This window comes from Octopus sinensis, linkage group LG27 (assembly GCF_006345805.1).
Source record: "Octopus sinensis linkage group LG27, ASM634580v1, whole genome shotgun sequence".
NCBI classification, from domain to species: domain Eukaryota; kingdom Metazoa; phylum Mollusca; class Cephalopoda; order Octopoda; family Octopodidae; genus Octopus; species Octopus sinensis.
In genome coordinates, this window is record NC_043023.1 from 20409510 (window position 1) to 20432009 (window position 22500).

Consider the following 22500-nt stretch of genomic DNA (forward strand, 5'->3'; position numbering starts at 1 on the left):
AAATATTGTAATAAACATTTATATATATATATATTGGATAGTCAAAACTATTGAAAAGGTTGCAAGACACAACGAAAATTTTCGGAAGATAAAAATAAGGAATAAGTGGAAATTTTACCAGTGAGTGTGTTACATAATAAGGCACTAAAAGAGAATGACTCTCCCCAGACACAACAGAATATGCTTCAACACACGAACCCACATAAAGAATCTTACAAACCAAATCCAAAAACGAAATATATATATATATATATATATATATATATATATATATAATATATATATATATATATAAATATATATAAATATATATAAATATATATAAAAGTGAAGTTGTGTGAGTGTCTGTCTCCTACGATTTAGATTCCTAACTACTCCCACATTTTGCGGTGCAGTTTCTTATAGTCGTGATTCATATCGAGCCCTTCTGGGTATTAGCATGAGTCTACGATTTAAAAAAAAATTTACCATCATTTTTTTCCATTTTTAATGCATTTTTTTGCTATCTTTTGGCTATAACTCTCTAAAAATGCTTATATAGTTATTTCCCTTACAAACCCGAGCAACGCCGGGCGATACTGCTAGTATCAGTTAAAGTTGTATAAAAAATGATTTTTGATAATAAATTAAATTAAAAGAAAATTTGTGCCCCAATGGGTTTTAAAATCAGTTGTCTTTTAGCCAAAGGTCGGATACTTTTTGACGACACTTCGTTAACCTTTTCTATTTTCAGATTACCAAAATATTTAGTAAGAAAAAAACAGGTATCACTTACTCCTTCAAGCAGTATTTCTCACTGTACGGCATGCAGGCGTATCTGTTTGAGACCTCACGTAAGTACCACCAGCGAGGTACCGTCTCTGCGTACCTTTTTACCTATATCTTTACTACCCACAAGGGGCTAAACACAGAGGGGACAAACAAGGACAGACAAACGGATTAAGTCGATTACATTGACCCCAGTACATAACTGGTACTTAATTTATCGACCCCGAAAGGATGAAAGGCAAAGTCGACCACGGCAGAATTTGAACTCAGAACGCAGCGGGGGATGAAATACCGCTAAGCATTTCGCCCGGCGTGCTAACCACTCTGCCAGCTCGCATACCTTTTTACCTTTTACGTTTGTTTCAGCGATTAGACTGTGGCCATGCTGTAGCAATGCCTTGAATTTTTAGTCAAATGAATCAATCCTAGCAATTATTATTTTTCAGTATGTTTTGCTGAACTGCTCAGTTATGGGGGATGTAAACACACCGACACCGGTTGTCAAGTCTTGGCGGTGAACAGACACAAATACATACATACAAACATAGGCACCTGTTTTAGTGCAGGTGCATGGCTCAGTGGTTAGGATGTTGTGCTCACAGTTGCGAGATCGTGGGTTCAATTCCCAGTCTGGGCATTGCATTGTGTTCTTGAGCAAGCACCTCATTACACGTTGCTCTGCAATCTTTTCGCCATCTGACCTGTGTCACCTGTACAGGTAATGTCAATTTGGTGGCAGGTATAAGCTTATTTGTACACAAACGTTTCATATGTGCATCTCTGATTATGCGCAGAAGCAGTGGGGGGGGGGATGGCATCATAGCCGTGTGTTGAGAGGGATTCACCTCTGGAAACATGGGTGTTTCGTTCAACATCCCTAAGCAACTCTTATTTCAGGGACCTTTTGAGCGGGATGGGCTACACAACCTGAAGAAAATTCTTACTGGGCCCCACTTGCAAGGTCATACATTGTTTATCTTGATATAAGATCACCATTATTTACATTTGACGGATATTTGTCCTCATCTTGTTTGTTATTAACACAACATTTCAGCTGATATACCTTCCAGCCTTCATCAGGTGTCTTGGGGAAATTTCGAACCTGGGTTCTCATTCCTAAGGTATTCTTTGTTGTTGTTGTTATTATTATCATTATTATTAAGGTCACTGCCTGGAATCAAACTTGGAATCTTAGGGTTAGCAGCCTGTGCTCTTAACCACTACGCCATATGCCCACGGACATATGGCATAGTGGTTAAGAGCGCAGGCTACTAACCCCAAGATTCCGAGTTCGATTCCAGGCAGTGACCTTAATAATAATAACGACATCGAAAAATACCTTAGGAATGAGAACCCAGGTTCGAAATTTCCCCAAGACACCTGATGAAGGCTGGAGGGTATATCAGCTGAAATATTGTGTTAACAACAATCAAGATGAGGACAAATATCCGTCAAATGTAAATAATGTAAATAATTCCTCATCTCTTAAATACGGAACTATAAGATCACCATGTCTCGCACATATGGTTGTGATGCATGTGCCTGGTGTACCCTTATCAGACGGGTGGTCATGATGGGTATATTGGGCTTCATATATTTGTACCCCAGTGTCACTCTGATGGCATGCGCTGCTCTCTCACTCAATAATAATAATAATAATTATTATTCTAATAATGGTAATTGCCATGTGTCTCGTTTACAGATTATCAATACGGAATTAGGTTGTCAAGCAATGGTAAAGTCCTTATCACGTTTAACGCTCGGAACGACCACGATCGGCAGAAGTTTGTCGAAGACCTCAAAGAAGCTATCCTTGAGGTAAGCAGGTTTACCCTTCCTTCTTTCCTGTTTTTCTTTGTCTGTCTGTGTGTCTCTTGATGTTTTTGTTCTTATCATTAATCATTTGAAATCAGCTGTAAGTCGTCATCATCATCATCATCATTTAACGTCCGTTTTCCATGCTAGCATGGGTTGGATGGTTCGGCCGGGGATCTGGGAAGCCAGGAGGCTGCATTAGGCTCCAGTCTGATCTGGCAGAGTTTCTACGGCTGGATGCCCTTCCTAACGCCAACCACTCCGAGAGTGTAGTGGGTGATTTTTACATGCCACCGGCACAGGTGCCAGGCGAGGCTGGCAACGGCCACGGTCGGATTGGTGCTTTTTACGTGCCACCGGCACAGGTGCCAGGCGAGGTTGGCAACGGCCACGATTGGTTGGTGCATCTTACGTGCCACCGGCACAGGTGCCAGGCGAGGCTGGCAACGCCACGATCGGTTGGTGCTTTTTACGTGCCAGGTGAGGCTGGCAACGGCCACGATCGGTTGGTGCTTTTTACGTGCCAGGTGAGGCTGGCAACGGCCATGATCGGTTGGTGCTTTTTACGACCTACCGGCACAGGTGCCAGGCGGGGCTGGCAATGACCACGATCGGTTGGTGCTTTTTACATGACACCGGCACGGGGGCCAATCAAGGCGGTGTTCACCGACTCTAATCCAGTCTGGCACCGGGTACACACTCAGGAATAAGACACCTGGTGTTTATCACAGATCGAATTGATTAGAACATGGGGTAGATGGGAATATTGTAGATAAATACGGAAGTGATGACTGGTTCTAATCCACCCTGGTACTTTGTACACATCCAGGGGCAAAATATCTGATGACCATCATTGATCAAGCTGATTGATTTTTTTTTTTCTCTTTTTTATGAAATGAATTGACATCTGTGGCCACTGAGAAAGTGCTTATCACAGTTGGTCATCATCATCATCATCATTTAACATCCACTTTCCATGCTGGCATGGGTTGGACGGTTTGCACCAGATTCTGATTAGATTTGACAAGGTTTCTATGGCCAGATGCCCTTCCTGATGCCAACCACTCCGAGAATATAGTGGGTGTTTTTTAAGTGCCACCTGCACAGGTGCTAGGGGGCTGGCTTCGACCACAATCAGTTGGTGCTTTTTACGTGCCACCAGCACAGAAGCCGGTCAAGGCTGCACTGGCATCGGCCACATTCGGACAGTGATTCTTACGTGCCACCAGCACGGGGATCACAACTACAATTTCCATTTGATTTTGATGTCCTTGACTCAGTAGGTCTCCTCAAGCACAGCATGTCACCCTGCAATCCAAGTTACTTTTGAGGGGGCTGGTTATGGATCATTGATTCTCAACAGAGGTCCATGCAACCCTTAGGGGTCTATATAAGATTGTTGCTGTTAAAGTTTAGGTGCAATCAATTGCTTAAACTCCAATGCACAAAATATTTTTTAAATTGTTTCTTTCATACAATTCAGAACAATAATTAATTCTAAAAATATTGTTCTTTTTTAATATGAGGGCCCAATTGAGTAAAACAGGTATGAAAGGGGCCCATGGGCAAAGAAGGGTTGAGGACCACTGAGTTAGATGCGAATACTGTTTTAAAAAAATATCTTTTCTTCCGTCTGACGTTATTCTTTTATGCCTTTCAACCCAAAGGTTGTGGCCATGCTAGGGCACCGCCTATGTTACCTTTTCAATGACCATTCTTATGTAATTGGGTTTTGGAGAAGGAAAGGGTTCAATACTGCTGACCCCTTTCGAGCTGCTTGCCATAGTATGGGCTTGTCTGGGGTTTTTTATAGTAGGGGGTCAAGTTCATTATCATTTATTATCTGTTGTCCATGCTGGCATGGGTTGGATGGTTTGACCAGGGCTGGCAAGCTGGAAGGCTGTACCAGACCCCTGTCATATTTAGTATGGTTTCTGTGGCTGGATGCCCTTCCTAATGCCAACCACTCCATGGGTATGAGGTGCTTTTACATACCACCAGCACGGGTGCCATTTGTGAGACACCAGTGTCTGACCCGACTGATTTTGCTTGGCTTGATGGGTCAACCCGACTGTGATTTTGCTTGGCTTGATGGGTCAACCCGACTGTGATTTTGCTTGGCTTGATGGGTCAACCCGACTGTGATTTTGCTTGGCTTGATGGGTCTTCTTCTCAAGCATAACATAATACCAATGGTTTCAGTCATTGCCTCCATGAGGCCCAACACTTGAAGTTTTTTCTTGAAAACTTCTATTCCATATGATTCTTGGATATTAAACAGCCATGGACCAGGTATTAAACAGCCATGGGCCAGGTATTAAATAGCCATGGGCCAGGTATTAAACAGCCATGGGCCAGGTATTAAATAGCCATGGGCCAGGTATTAAACAGCCATGGGCCAGGTATTAAACAGCCATGGGCCAGGTATTAAATAGCCATGGGCCAGGTATTAAACAGCCATGGGCCTTTGAGTCCCAAGTTATTGCAGTATATCAATATATCGTTAAAGAAACCACCGTCCGCCATCTTTCACTTCATTCTTCCTTTCTGTTCTCTTGCAGACGACCGGATTAGAGAGTTTGCGTATTGAGGAGGAGTTACAACGGCACCGTGCCACTCGGAACACAATCGACGACGACTCGCGAGTGCTGATCTATGATGTGCTGAAACCGTCGGAGCCCGCGGTAAATAGACTATCTGCTCCTGAGTGTGGTATCAAGAAGTCTTCTTTGTCAAGTTCTCTACTAGATATTTGTGAAGGTATGCATGGCCTGGTTGTCAACACCTGCCTTCCTTCCTTCCTTCCTTCCTACCTACCTTCCTACCTGCCAACCCACCTTTTCAACCCCACCGGCACTGTCACCAACCACCACCACCACCACCACCACCATCATCACCTCTCACCTCCGCTCCTCAATCTACCACTACTACTATCACCACCACCACTACTACTACTACTGCTGCTGCTACTACTACAACTACTACTACTATCATCCCCCACCACAAACTTCAGTCTCTTTCTCCCACCCCCTCCTGCCCCTTTCCCTCTCCTCATCCTTCTCTCTTATTCACCATTGTTACCTTTTACTCCAAACGCTACTACTACTATTATTACAACTACTATTCCCATTGCTGCTGCTACTACTACTACTACCATTTCTATGTTGTCTACTACTACCACTACTACTATCTCTACTACAGCTTCTACTACTACTACTACTCTTATTGCTACTCTTACAGCTCCTAATACTACTACTACTACTACTACTACTACTACTCTGCACTCTCTACCCTCTTCCTCTTACCTTCCCTTCCCTTTTCAATCTACTACAACTACTCCCCCTCTCCTCTCCCTTTGGCACCGGCCACCACTTCTGCTCAACAGCTCCTCTTCCCACCAACACTACACAGCCAATACTAAAATCCACTTGATGTCAGTCTCTCTCTCTCTTTAATTAAGGCGGCGATCTGGCAGAAACGTTACCATGCCAGGCGAAATGCTTTGCGGTATTTCGTCCACTGCTACGTTGTGAGTTCAAATTCCACCGAGGTCAACTTTGCCTTTTATCCTTTCGGGGTCGATAAATTAAGTACCAGTTACATTCTGGGGTTGATCTAATCGACTGGCCCCTCCCCTAAAATTTCAGGCCTTTTGCCTAGAGTAGAAAAGTTTCTCTCTTTAATTGCTTGATTTCCTAGAAATAGCAACCAGATTTCCTTTACATCACATATTACTGTCTTGAAATAAAGATGGGATGGTCACAACTGGAATGTCTTTGATCATAGCTCTGTCTGGACCAGGTCTGACATGGGGCTAAACAACAACTGTAGCCACAAATCCTATCGAATCCACTCACAAGGCTTTTAGTTGCCCAAGGTGCCATGCAGTGGGACTGAACCCAGAACTATGTTGTTGGGGAGCAAACTTCTTAACCACACAGCTGCACCCGTGTCTGTATGTGCATTTATCTTTGACACATGAGGACGCAAAAGCCATTTGCTGCAGGGTTTTGTCTAGGCAAAAGGTCTCATTTTATAAAGTCTGCAATCTCCAAATGACATTTTTATACTACCAGACACCACACACACACACCTCCCTCCCTCTCTCTATTGTTCAATCTACTACATCATCATCATCATCATCATTGTTCGACCGTGGTCGAGGCAATGGAATTTACTATGTTACGCCAGACCTCACGGTCTATCATGGCATCACAGAAGTTCTGTTGCTGGATGCCTGTCTCCCTGGAGATTACATCAGGGTAGGAGAGTGTGCGCCCTCTGGTATTGCGAGTAGATGGCTTCCAGAGGAGAAGAGTAGAAATTACCTCTTTTTCAGCTCTACAACAATGTCCAGCAAACTGGACTCTCCTACCTTTCACAAGAGATGACACAGGTGGTAGTTTCCCATACATTTGCATTTTGGTTGGACGACGCCTCCACGAGGGATTTTGAGCTCTTATAAGGAGGCAAGTGTAGGTTCCATCCAACCGCCTCTCAAGTTTCTTTGATAACGTCCAGGTTTCTGAACCATGTAGTAGAATCTACTACAACTACCCCTCTCCACTCCCTTTGTCTTCTGCCACCATTTCTGCAGACTTCATAACACATCAAGCAGATCTCCAAGCATCTTTCAACTACCAGACACAATGTCTCGGCATCATTTTACCTCCTCAGTGACAGGTACCACTACAATCAATTGAGCTACACCAACACTTCTGATATACTCTTTACTCTTTTACTTGTTTCAGTCATTTGACTGCGGCCATGATGGAGCACCGCCTTTAATCGAGCAACTCGACCCCGGGACTTATTCTTTTGTAAGCCCAGTACTTATTCTATCGGTCTCTTTTGCCGAACCGCTAAGTTACGGGGGCATAAACAACACACCAGCATCGGTTGTCAAGCGATGGTGGGGGGACAAACACAGACACACAAACACACACACGCATATATATATATACATATATACGACGGGCTTCTTTCAGTTTCCGTCTACCAAATCCACTCACAAGGCATTAGTCGGCCCGAGGCTATAGTAGAAGACACTTGCCCAAGGTGCCATGCAGTGGGACTGAACCCGGAACCATGCGGTTGGTAAACGAGCTACTTACCACACAGCCACTCCTGTGTGTTGTCTTATTTTCTAATCAACTGGCACCCTCCCCTAAAATTTCAGGCCTTGTGCCTAGAGTAGAAAAGTATCTCTCTTTAATTGTTTGATTTCCTAGAAATAGCAGCCAAATTTCCCTTAAATCACGTATTACTGTCTTGAAATAAAGATGGGATGGTCACATAATGTCACTGCCTCCTGTACTCTCTGTACACACTCACAGGCATACATCATCACCATCTGCATCACCACCATCATCATCATCATCGTTTAGCGTCCGCTTTCCATGCTGGCATGGGTTGGACGGTTCGACCGGGGATCTGGGAAGCCAGAAGGCTGCACCAGGCTCCAGTCAGATCTGGCAGTGTTTCTACAGCTGGATGCCCTTCCTAACGCCAACCACTCTGTGAGTGTAGTGGGTGCTTTTTACGTGCCAGGTGAGGCTGGCAACGGCCACAGTCGGATGGTGCTTTTTACGTGCCACCGGCACAGAGGCCAGGCGAGGCTGGCAACGGCTACGATCGGATGGTGCTTTTTACAAGCCACCTGCACGGGGGCCAGGTGAGGCTGGCAACGGCCACGATCAGTTGGTGCTTTTTACGTGCCACACACACACACATTCTACTACTACTACTTTTATTGCTACATGGCCTAGTGGTTAGGCTGCTGGACTCGCAACTGCTTGACCATGAGTTCAATACCCTGACAGGTTGTCGTGTTGTGTTCTTGAGCAAGACACTTCATTTTACACTGCTCTAGTTACCCTTTTCAGTCAAGGGTTAATGATGGCCTAGCAAGTGGGGTGGTGTCATTTGAAGGCTAAAACAATGCAAAAAAGTGCATTGTGACCAGCGATGTGTAACCACATCTGGTAGCCTGGTTACTCATGTGATCACATGATATATATATATATCACATGACCGACCAGACCTTCAGTTGTTGTTAGACATCGCTGGTCACAATGCGTTCACATTGTTTTAGCCTTTTGAATGACGCCACCCCGCTGGCTAAGCGAGCAGGCCAACAGAGGAAAAAGTGGGAGAAAGAGTGGTGAAAGAGTACAGCAGGGATCACCACCCACTGCCGGAGCCTCGTGGAGCTTTTAGGTGTTTTCGCTCAATAAACACACACAACGCCCAGTCTGGGAATCGAAACCGCGATCCTGCGACCACGAGTCCACTGCCCTAACCACTAGGCCATTGTGCCTCCACACATATATACTCTTTTACTCTTTTACTTGTTTCAGTCATTTGACTGCGGCCATGCTGGAGCACCGCCTTTTAGTCGAGCAAATCGACCCCGGGACTTATTCTTTGTAAGCCCAGTACTTATTCTATCGGTCTCTTTTTGCCGAACCGCTAAGTTACGGGGACGTAAACACACCAGCATCGGTTGTCAAGCAATGCTAGGTAGGGGGACAAACACAGACACACAAACACACACACATATATATATATATATATATATCGATAGGCTTCTTTCAGTTTCTGTCTACCAAATCCACTCACAAGGCATTGGTTGGCCCGGGGCTATAGCAGAAGACACTTGCCCAAGATGCTACACAGTGGGACTGAACCCGGAACCATGTGGTTGGTTAGCAAGCTACTTACCACACAGCCACTCCTGCGCCTATATATATATATATATATAGGGAGAGAGGGCAATAGATCTCAAAGCAAGGCTATAAGCAATAGCATGTAAATACTGAAGTAAAAAGACCCTGGGTAATAAAAGTCGAAGGCTCTTGATGGGATTTGAACCTGCATCACCTATAAACATTCCAGCTATTTTACCATTGGACCAAAACAATCCTTTCAATTTCTCTATCCATTACACACACACACATATTTTTTTATTTTGTTTTTTACTTGTTTCAGTCATTAGACTGTGGCCATGCTGGAGCACTACCTCAAAAAATTTTTAGACAAAATAAATCAACCCCAGGACATTTTTTTTTTTAAAGCCTGGCCCCTTTTCTATTGGTTTCTTTTTTTTTTTTTTGCTGAACCGCTAAGTTACAGGGACATAAACACACCAACACCGGGTTGTCAAGCGATGGTGGAGGACAAGCACGAACACACACACACACACACACACAACGGGCTTCTTTTCAGTTTCCGTCTACCAAATCCACTCACGAGGCTAGAGTAGAAGACAACTCGCCCCAAGGTGCCACGCAGTGGGACTGAACCCAGAACCATGTGGTTGGGAAGCCACCTCCTTACCACACAGCCACGCCTACATAACACCACCACCACAGCAGCAGTAGTCACCCCCCTCCTGGGCCAATCCCTTCCCCACCCATCTATTCTTCTCCAAATGCTTTTTTGTTGTTTTATGTTGCTCTTTTTGTTGTATTCTTTAATTTTTCATTATTTTTATTTTTATTTTTATTATTATTATTATCATTCTTTACATTTATAAATTTATTTTAATTGTTTATCATTTTTGTATATTATTTTTATTATAATTATTATTATAATTATTATTATTATTATTATTGTTGTTATTATTATTAAGGTGGCAAGATGGCGGAATCGTGAGGACGCTGGGTGAAATGCTTAGCGGTATCCCATCAGTCTTTACGTCCTGAGTTCAAATTCCACTGGGGTCGACTTTGCCTTTCATCCATTCAGGGTCGATAAATTAAGTACCAGTTGCATTCTAGGATCGATCTAATCGACTGGCCCCGCCTTCCCCAAAATTTCAGGCCTTGTGCCTAGAGTAAAAAGGATTATTATTATTATTATTACTACTACTACTACTACTACTACTACTATTATTATTATTAAGGCGGCAAGATGGCAGAATCGTTAGCATGGCAGACAAAATGGTTAGCGATCTTTCGCTTGTCCTTACGTTCTGAGTTCAAATTCCACTGAGGTCGGCTTTGTTTTTCATTCTTTCGAGGTCGATAAATTAAGTACCAGTTGTGCACTGGAGTCGATATGATTAATTAGTCCCCTCTCCCAAAATTGCTGCCTTTGTGACAAAAGTTGATACCATTATTACCTCCGCCTTAACGAAGGCAAAGGTATTGTTTACAGTTGTATTTGTTCATTGGCTTGTTTGTCCGTGGACAAGATATCTCAAGAACTGTGGGATGGATTTAGATGAAACTTTCTGAGATGTTTGGCCTCATGACTGGCACAAACTGATTAGAATTTGGTATCAATCCGGTACTGGACAGGGATTCTGGATTATTTTTCTGTTTTCTTTTAATTTTTGAGAGCGATCAGGTTCGTTTATGATTTTGATGTCCTTGACTCAATAGGTCTCCTCAAGCACAGCATGTCACCCTACGATCCAAGTTACTTTTGAGGGGGCTGGTTATGGACCGGTGATTCTCAACAGAGGTCCATGCATCCCTTGGGTGGGGGGTCTATGTAAGATTGTTGCTGTTAGCGTTTAGGTGCAATCAATTGCTTAAACTCCAATGCACAAAATATTTTTTTAATTGTTTCTTTCATACAATTCAGAACAATATTTAATTCTAAAAATATTGTTCTTTTTTAATATGAGGGCCCAGTTGAGTAAAACAGGTATGAAAGGGGCCCGTGGGCAAATAAGGGTTGAGGACAACTGTGATAGATGCGAATAGTCGGGGCAGCGCTGGCAGCGGCCACATTCGGATGGTTCTTTTACGTGCCACCGGCACAGGTACCACAACTACAATTTCCATTGACTTTTGAGCGATTTTGATTCCAATTTCTCTTGCCTCAACATGTCTTTAAAAAAATATCTTTTCCATCTGACGTTATTCTTTTATGCCTTTCAACCCAAAGGTTGTGGCCATGCTAGGGCACCGCCTGTGTTACCTTTTCAATGACCAGTCTTATGTGATTGGTTTTTGGTCAAGGAAAGAGTTCAATACTGCTGACCCCTTTTGAGTTGCTTGCCATAATATGGGCTTATCAGGTTCATTTTTAGTATTCTTGTTTGTGAGGGCAGTCGAGTTTATTTGAGATATTCTCATCATCATTTAATGTCTGCTTTCCGTGCTGGCATGGATTGGACGGTTTGACTGGGCTGGCAAACCAGATGGCTGCACCAGGCCTCCAGTCTGATCTGGCAGTGTTTCTACGGCTGGATGCCCTTCCTAACGCCAACCACTCCGAGAGTGTAGTGGGTGCTTTTACGTGCCACTGGCATGGAGGCCAGTCAGGCAGTACTGGCAACGACCTCGCTCAAATTTTTTACACATGCCAATGGCACAGGTGCCAGTAAGGCGATGCTGGTAACGACCCCGCTCGAATGGTGCCTCCTACATGCCACCGGCACGGAAGCCAGTTAGCCGCTCTGGCCATTTTAAAAGAATCACCTCCGGCTAATCATTGACAGGAATTTGGTGTTGCCTTAGCGGAGGTTTGCACTCTCTGAGTGCTTCTTATTATTGTCATTATCGTTAAGGTAGCAACCTGGCAGAATCGTTAGCAAGCCAGGTAACACGCTTAGCGGCATTTCATCCATCTTTATATTCTGAGTTCAAATTCTGCCAAAGTCGAATTTGCCTTTCATCCTTTCGGGGAGGGGGGGAGGGGGGTCAATAAATTAAGTACCAGTTACGCACTGGGGTTAATGAAACCGACTAGCCCCCCTCTCCCCGCAAATGTCAGGCCTTGTGCCTTTATTAAAAAGGATTATTTTAATTATCCATAAATTATTTTTTCGGTATTCTAATTATTTTTGTTCATTATTATTATTATTATTATTATTATTATTTATGATTTATTAATTTAATTTATAATTAAGTTTCCCTCGTTAGCTTAATTTTCGTTTTTCCTTTTTGTTTGTAATTATTTCGAAATTTTGATTTGTTTTTTAATATATTTTTGTTGTTTGTGTTTTTTGTTGTGTTCGTGTTCCAAGTTCATCCTCTCCCGCACATCACACACACACACACCCACACACGCTCACACATGTTGTTGTTGCTGTTGTTGTTGTCGTTGTTGTTGTCATCATTCACCACAATTTCCTCCCATCACTCATCTCAATCGACTTCACTCACACCTGCCTCTATTTTCATTTTGGACCTGCTCCCTACACAGACACACACACATACAGACACGCGCACACACACACACAGACACAGACACACACATTCATACACACACAAACATACTGACACACACACCCACACACATAGATACACGCAGGCACACACACACACACTCAGACACACACACACACACAGACACACACACATAGATACACACAGGCACACCACACACACACACACACATAGAGACACACACACACATAGATACACACAGGCACACACACACACACACACAGATACACACAGACACACACACACAGACGCACACACGCATACACACACAGACACACACACACACACACTTCCTTGTCACCGTCCCCACTCTTCCCAGCCCCTTCCACATATCTGCCACCCCCACCTCCTCCAGTTTACAAACTATACAATGGTGGTGGTGGCGGTGATGGTGGTTTCCATCGTAGTGTGTGAAAATGCAGTTGATGTCCCTGTGTGTGTGTCCCCTTCTGTTTGTTGGGGGGTGGGGACCTTTATGAGACACAAGAATTTTCATTCCCTACAAACACCCTCCATCCCCAATGCATTCCCCCCCGCCAATCCTCCCCCTTACTCCTATCTCGAAGCAACATGTGCCCTTTGTCAGGTGCAGAGCATGGCTGTGTGGTAAGAAGCCTACCTCCCAACCACAGGACTCCGGGTTCAGTCCCACTGCGTGGCACCTTGGGCAAGTGTCTTCTACTATAGCCTCAGGTTGACCAAAACCGTGAGTGGATTTGGTAGACGGAAACTGAAAGAAGCCCGTCATATATATGTATATAGGTGCAGGAGTGGCTGTGTGGTAAGTAGCTTGCTTACCAACCACATGGTTCCGGGTTCAGTCCCACTGCGTGGCACCTTGGGCAAGTGTCTTCTACTATAGCCTCAGGTTGACCAAAACCTTGTGGGCGGATTTGGTAGACGGAAACTGAAAGAAGCCCGTTGTGTGTGCGTGTATCATCATTGTTTAACATCTGCTTTCCATGCTGGCATGAGTTGGATGCTTTGATAGGAACCGGCCAAGCAGGGGCACCAGGCGTTTGTGTGTTTTGGCAGGATTTTACGGCTGGATGCCCTTCCTAATTCCAACCTTTTCTAACACCAACCCCTTCATATGTATGTATATGGTGGTCTCTCCCATTGTTAGGTGACGTATGAGGGTTCGACCGGTTCTTACTGAACAGCCACACACAGGATTTGTTTTATAGTGATGAAATGGTTGTGTTCACATAAGCTCATTCCCTCCATCAAATTGACATTACCTGTACAGGTGCAAATGGTGCCACATGTCAGATGACGAAATGATCACAGAGCAACGTGTAATGAAGTGCTTTGCTCAAGAACACAACGCAGTGCCCGATCTGGGAATTGAACCCACGATCTCGCAATCTTCTACTCCAGCCTTGTGCCAACCAAAGTCTTGTGAGTGCATTTGGTAACTAAAAGAAGCCCCTCTCATATATATATATATATATATATATATATATATATATATATATGTACTTGTATATATATATATATATATCAGAAATACTAAATTTCTAAATCTCTCGTAAAGACATGTACGGTGTTGGGTCGATAGAATGGTTGTATACTGTCAATCTAACACGAACGTGACAGTAGGGGGGGGGTACACCACCGCTGTTTAGGGCTATATATATATATATATATAATATATATATATATACTACTAATATATACTACACTCGCGGAGTGGTTGGCGTTAGGAAGGGCATCAAGCTGTAGAAACATTGCCAGATAAGACTGGAGCCTGGTGCAGCCTTCTGGCTTCCCAGATCCCCGGTCAAACCGTCCAACCCATGCTAGCATGGAGAACAGACGTTAAACGATGATGATGATGAATATAGGATGAAGTTTTTTTCTCTACAGAAAAATATTCCATCAAAAAATGTGGCAGCATATTAAAATACCTTTACTGTTAAAATTATAAACAACTTATAAGAAAGGGCTAAAGAAAATTATTTCAAAGCCAATATACTGATATATATTATCCACATATAATCTACTCGCTACAGAAAACTTGAACTGAAGTGTTATTTATTTTTTACATTAATCTTAATCTTATTTCGGCCAGAGTTCTTTCGTCACACTCCTGTGACCGCATCAGTGGTCCTTTGCTTTCTTCTTTCTTATTTGTGTCTCTCCTTCTTTGAAGGCAGTACTCCAGCATGGTCACAGTGTAATGTCTAGAACATGTACAAGATGAAATTTCATATATATATGTTTGGGGAGGGTCGTTCTATTTTAATGCCTCGTTAATTAACACACTCATTGGTTTGATTTCCACTCATTTACTTATTATAGAAAAAAAAGTGAACGAATGGAAATTGAACCGGTGAGTGTGTTAATTAACGAGGCATTATTAAAACAGAATGACTCTCCCCAGACACAACAAAATATCCTTCAATACACGAATTCACATAAAGAATCTTGCAAACCAAATACAAAAACGATATATATATATATATATTTGGAGGCGCAATGGCCCAGTGGTTAGGGCAGCGGACTCGCGATCGTAGGATTGCGGTTTCGATTCCCAGACCGGGCGTTGTGAGTGTTTATTGAGCAAAAACACTTAAAGCTCCACGAGGCTCCAGCAGGGGGGGGGGCGATCCCTTCTGTACTCTTTCGCCGCAAATTTCTCTCGTTCTTCCTTCTGTTGGCCTACTTGCTTAGCCAGCGGGGTGGAGTCATATGAAGGCTAAAACAATGCGAAGTGCATTGTGACCAGCGATGTGTAGCAACATCTGATAGCCTTGTCGGTCACGGTGATCATGGTGATATATATATACAAAATGGTTGACGGTTAGTAAGGAGAGACACAAATAAGAAAGAAGAAAGGAAAGGACCACTGATGAGGTCACAGGTGTGTGACGAAAGAACTCTGGCCGAAATAAGATTAAGATTAATGTAAAAAATAAATAACACTGAAGCAAAATAACACCAAATATATAGTGCGTGTGTTTTTATTGGCTAAACTGGCAAAATGACCATTCCGAAATATAACAATATCTGTTTCAACACACGACTTCACATAAAAAATCTTGCACAACAGATATATAAACGTACTATATATATATATCTTTTACTCTTTTACTTGTTTCAGTCATTTGACTGCGGCCATGCTGGAGCACCGCCTTTAGTCGAGCAACTCGACCCTGGGACTTATTCTTTGTAAGCCCAGTACTTATTCTATCGGTCTCTTTTTGCCGAACCACTAAGTGACGAGGACGTAAACACACCAGCATCGGTTGTCAAGCAATGCTAGGGGGACAAACACACAAACACATACACACACATACATATATATATATATATACATATATATATATATACATATATACGACGGGCTTCTTTCAGTTTCCGTCTACCAAATCCACTCACAAGGCATTGGTCAGCCTGGGGCTATAGCAGAAGACACTTGCCCAATGTGCCACGCAATGGGACTGAACCCAGAACCATGTGGTTGGTTAGCAAGCTACTTACCACACAGCCACTCCTGTGCCTATATATATATATATATATATGCATACTTACATACATATGCACACCCAATTTGCCACCACCACCACCACCCATCCCTCCATTACCTTCACTGATTGCTTGAGGCCAATCCATCTTTTCTCACCTGTCGTTCTTGTCTCCTCATTGCTCTTCTGTTTATCCACCTTGTTGTTGTTGTTGCTGTGTGTGTGTGTGTTACTTTTCACTGTTTCGCCACCCCTCACGTCAAGTACACTCTACCCCTCGGCCACCCTTGAGACCAGTGCTGTGATATATATAGTCAGGACAAAGTACACACACACACACACATTTAAACACACGCGCACACACACACATTTAAACACACGCGCACACACACACATTTAAACACACGCGCACACACACACACATTTAAACACACACACACACATTTAAGCACACACACACACACACACATTTAAACACACACACACACATTTAAACACACACACACACACTTTAAACACACACACACACATTAAACACACACACACACATTTAACCACACACACACATTTAACACACACCACACACACACATTTAACACCCACACACACACACATTTAAAAACACACGCGCACACACACACATTTAAACACACACACACACTTTAAACACACCACCCACATTTAAACACACACACAACATTTAAACACCACACCCCATTTAAACACACACACACCACATTTAAAAACCACACCACACATTTAAACACACGCGCACACACATACACATTTAAACACACACCACATTTAACACACACACACACCATTAAACACACACACACACATTTAAACACACACACCACACATTTAAACACACACCCACCTTTAAACACACCACACACATTTAAACACACAACACACATTTAAAACACACCGCACATGCCACACACAACACATTTAAACACACACACACACATTTAAGCACAACACACCACAACACACATTTAAACACACACACACACACATTAAAAAACATGCATACACACACACACATTTACAACATGCGCGTGCACACACACACACACACACACACACACTCTCTCTCTGGTACAAGGCTGCTTTCACACACTTTAACAAATAATTATACACACCTGCAAACACAAATCTACACATTTCTACGCATATACTCACACCTACACCCACACCTTTCTACAACACACATACGTATACACTATATATATGAACACTAATTTGTACACAGTCTTTCTCCATACACACACACACACACACCCCACACACACATGAACACGCAAACACCCCCCCCCCACACACACACACATTTCTACAGCACACGCATACATTGTATATACAGACATTATTTGTACACTCACACACACACACATCTTTCTACACACGCATACAAATAGCTTTCTACACACACACACGTACATATACGCTATATACACACACACACTCATTTGTACGCTCTTCACACACACACACACACACACTTTAGTATTTGTTGTTGTTGTTGTTGATGTTGTCGTTGCTGTGGTTTGCTGTGTAACACAACGATGGATATTCGTGTTTACTTTTGCTCTTTGCCAGGTTTGATGCGGGTAGAGAAAACCCCGGGATAGAAAATAAATGAAATGCTTTTCTTAGTGCTTTCTCAATATTTAATATCTACCCTCTCCCATTCCCCCCCTCTCTCTCTCTCACTTCCTCTGTGTAGTTACTATAAATGTTTATTAGTCCATCATCATCATCATCATCGTTGTCGTCATTTAACGTCCGCTTTCCATGCTGGCATGGGTTGGACGATTTGGCTGAGGACTGGGGAACCAGATGGCTGCACCAGGCTCCAATCTTGATCTGGCAGAGTTTCTACAGCTGGATGCCCTTCCTAACGCCAACCACTCTGAGAGTGTAGTGGGTGCTTTTACATGCCACCGGCACGAGGGTCAGTTTGGTGGAACTGGCAACGGCCACATACAAATGGTGCTTTTTATGTGCCACCTGCATAGGAACCAGTCCAGCGGCACTGGCAACGTCCTTGCTCGAATGTTTCACATGCCACCAGCACAAGTGCCAGTAAGGCGACGCGGTAACGATCACGCTCAAATGGTGTGCTTAACTTGCCATCGGCACGAAGGCCAACTTGTTGCTCAGGCAACGATCACGCTCGAATGGTATTTTTAACATGCCATCAGCACAAAGGCCAGCTTGCTCTGGCAACGATCTCCCTCGTATGGTACTCTTAGCGCTCCACTAGCAACGGATGTCGGTCACCAAGTTTGATTTCGACTTCGATTTCCCTTGCCTCAACTGGTCTTCGCTGGCAGAGTTTAGTGTCCAATGAAGAAAAGGTAAGCATAAGTGGACTGGTTACACCCCTAAGCATAGGCCACAAGGTTATGGTCTCACTTGTGCTTGCCGAGTCTTCATAACCTATTTTACTAATGCTAAGTGACTGACTAAGTACGTTCGTAAAGATGAAATGGTAGAGTTTATAAATAAGAAATTTATGGTATCTAAGTTGAGAGAGAGAGGGAGAGAAATGGGGGTGGGGCAATGACCGGCTGTCTGTAATGTAACTGGTGCCTTTGTCGTTCAGTGAATGATGAATAAATTGTACGAGTATCCCTCAGCAAGTCTGTCCTTCCATGTTCTGTCTCAGATTGTTGTTTATCATGTTTGTATGTGATTTATATTGATTTATTCATAGCATTTGAAGGTGCATGGCTCAGTGGTTAGAGCGTTGAGCTTACGATCGTGAGGTTGTGAGCTCGAATCCCGGACCGGGCTGCGTGTTGTGTTCTTGAGCAAGACACTTTATTTCACGTTGCTCCAGTTCACTCAGCTGTAGAAATGAGTTGCGACGTCACAGGTGCCAAGCTGTATCGGCCCCTTTGCTTTTCCCTTGGATAACACTGGTGGCGTGGAGAGGGGAGGCTGGTATGCATGGGCGACTGCTGGTCTTCCATAAACAACCTTGCCCGGACTTGTGTCTAGGAGGGTAACTTTCTAGGTGCAATCCCATGGTCATTCATGACCGAAGGGGGTCTTTACCCCTTCATAGCATTTGAACCGTGGAGTTGTTTCGTGTGACAAACGTTGAACCAAATTGGAATGCCTTGTTGTGTTGGGCAGTTGTTTAGTAACCTAAGCCTGTTTAGTAACCTAAGGGAATGGTGTTTTACGTTGGAAGGAAGAAATAGCAGGGTTAAAATCGTGCAATTTTTTTTACTCTTTTACTTGTTTCAGTCATTTGACTGCGGCCATGCTGGAGCACTGCCTTTAGTCGAGCAAATCGACCCCGGGACTTATTCTTTTTTTGTAAGCCCAGTACTTATTCTATCGGCCTCTTTTTGCCGAACCGCTAAGTGACGGGGACGTAAACACACCAGCATCGGTTGTCAAGCAATGCTTAGGGGACAAACACAGACACACAAACACACACACATATATATATACATATATACGACAGACTTCTTTCAGTTTCTGTCTACCAAATCCACTCACAAGGCTTTGGTCGGCCCGAGGCTATAGAAGAAGACACTTGCCCAAGGTGCCATGCAGTGGGACTGAACCCGGAACCATGTAGTTCATAAGCAAGCTACTTACCACACAGCCACTCCTGCGCCTAATTAAGATAGGTTTCTTGTAGATAAGTAACGAGAAGTTGAATCACTGATCTCTTGTTGCATAAGTACTAACATGGGTTGACTGGAAATACATTGATACAGTGTTCAAATCTCAGTGTGTTCATCATCTTCTTTTTATCTCAGTATTTGTACACTGTGTGTGTGTGTGTGGATTGACATTAAACGATGGTGTGATATATATATATATATATATATAATATATATATATATATATATATATAATATATATATATAAATAAATAAATGAATGGAGTTAAATGCAGGTGTTCTTTGGTTTTGGGGAGTGTGGGACCACTTCTTAGCCACTTGTGCTCCCAGGTTTGCTTTGACCCTGATTAATAACTCCTAACAGGGTTAACTAGCATATGAGATGCAGGACATTGAAATACTTCAGGTTGGTGTTCGAGGGCACATTAAAAGCCACTAGGTGTGAGAGTGCCCTGGTTGTTGTTAGGGTATTCTTCAAGGAGAAGGCTAACTCTTTTGAGCTGAATATCCTGCACTTTGCTTGAGTCTGGGCTTCTACTGAGAGTCATTGAGGTGTTGTGCAAGTTGCACTCAACTTAAAACCCTTGCACAGACATAGCTGACACCTTTCAACAATGATCATGCTTGTCTAATTAGACAGCCATCATCTTCCTAGTTTTAACGTCTGCTTCCCCTGCTGGCTACTGAAGGTGCATGGCTCACTGGTTAGAGCATCGAGCTTATGATCGTGAGGTTGTGAGTTCGATTCCTGGACCAGGCTGTGTGTTGTATTCTTGAGCAAAACACTTTATTTCACATTGCTGCTGTAGAAATGAGTTTCAGTGTCACTGATGCCAAGCTGTATCGGCCCCTTTGCCTTTTCCTTTGATAACATCAGTGGCAGAGAGAGGCTGGTATCCATAGACAACTGCTGGTCTTCTATAAAACAACCTTGCCCGAACTTGTGCCTCGGAGGGAAACTTTCTAGGTGCAATGCCAGGGTCATTCATGACCGAAGGGGGTCACCCCATGCTGGCATGGGTTGCATGGCTTCACAGGATTCAACGGGCCCCTGGGCTGTCAAGCTCAAATGTCGACTTTGGCATGGTTCCGTTTACGGCTGAATGCCCTTCCAGAAGCCACACACGTTATAGAGTGGACTGGGTGTTTTTTTTTCATGTGGCCCCAGCACCAGTGAGGTCTGCTTTGGCATGGTTTCTATCCTGGAAGCCTTCCTAATACCAACCACTTTACAGAGTGGACTGGGTGTTTTTTTTTTTTTATGTGGCCCTAGCACCAGTGAGGTCTGCTTTGGCATAGTTTCTATGCCTGGATGCCCTTCCTAATACCAACCACTTTACAGAGTGGACTAGGTGCTTTTTATGCGACACCAGCCCCAATGAGGTCCACTTTGGCATAGTTTTATGGTTGGATGTCCTTCTTAACACCAACCCCTTTATAAAGTGTACTGGGTGCTTTTCTTGTGCCATTAGTAGTAATGGGGTCACCAAGTAACTTACAAGGCAAGGAAAACTGAAAACTACTCCTTTTTAATAAGTGTCGGGGGGGGGGTATTTGAGGGGTTGGAGATGGTTTTATGCCAGGTGTCAGGGGGCTAAAATATGTTTGAGCCATGGTTCTCTAAGGGGTCCACACAATATTTGGGTAGGGGGGCTCCACGCAATCAGAATAGCAAATTAAGGATCTGTGGTAATATTTTAAGGGTTTATGGAAAAAGTTTTGCTTTAGCTGTTTTTGTTGCAGGATACATCTGGGTTTCTTTCTCTAACATTTTGCCTAGGTGCAGACATGGCTGTGTGGTAAGAAGCTTGTTTCCCAAGTTCCGGGTTCAGTCCCACTGCATGGCACCTTGGGCAAGTGTCTTTTTCTATAGCCCTGGGCCGACCAAATCCTTGTAAATGGATTTGGTGAGACAGAAACTGAAAGAAACTTGCCATAAATAGTTTGTCTTTGTGCTTGACCCCACCTTTTCCACGTGACACCTGGTGTTGGTTTGTTTACGTCCCTGTAACTCAGCTGTTTGGCCGAAGGAGCTGATAGAATAAGTACCAAGCTTGACTTAGAAAATAAGCCTTGTGAGTGGATTTGGTAGGAGGAAACTGAAAGAAGCCCATCATATGTGTGTGTGAATGTGTTTTTGTGTGTGTGTTTGTCCTCCAATCACCACTTGACAAACAGTGTTGGTGTATTTACATTCCTGTAACTTAGCAGTTCAGCAAAAAGACCAATAAAATAAGTACTGGTCTTAAAAAATAAGTCCTGGGTTTGATTTGTTTGACTAAAAATAATGCTCTAATACAGACAGGAATTGTTGCCGGTGATTGGGGGAGGCACAAGACCATGATGGATGGAGAAAGATGATGGTTGTTCAAGGTTTGAGAGGGAGAGAGTGAAGTATGAGAGAATTAGGAAGGGTCTTAGAAGTTGGGGGAACCTGTGGAAAGTGAGTGTTGCTTTTTATGTGTGTGGTTTGTGGGCGGAGGTGTTTGAGTCGTGCAGGCCTGGTGAGCCATCAAAATCCTCATAGAAATCGACCCATTATAAGCAATGATGTGGCTATTAAAATTCATAACAGAACGTTTGTAATATGTGGCAGGGTGTACCTCTTAG

General features: G+C 43.4%; 1 protein-coding gene across 4 annotated transcripts in view; it reads left to right on the forward strand.

Moving 5' to 3' along the window:
• The window catches only part of LOC115225304 (IQ motif and SEC7 domain-containing protein 2), a 118947-nt gene that overhangs the window by 73735 nt on the left and 22712 nt on the right, over positions 1-22500 (forward strand). For 2 of the 4 annotated variants that reach the window (XM_029796246.2, XM_029796247.2), the window contains exons 8-10: positions 734-833; positions 2471-2586; positions 5145-5343. In XM_029796246.2, the coding sequence (XP_029652106.1) occupies positions 734-833; positions 2471-2586; positions 5145-5343 (415 nt within the window). The remainder of the gene's footprint in view (positions 1-733; positions 834-2470; positions 2587-5144; positions 5344-22500) is intronic. The other 2 variants (XM_036514368.1, XM_036514369.1) reach the window with 1 other exon arrangement.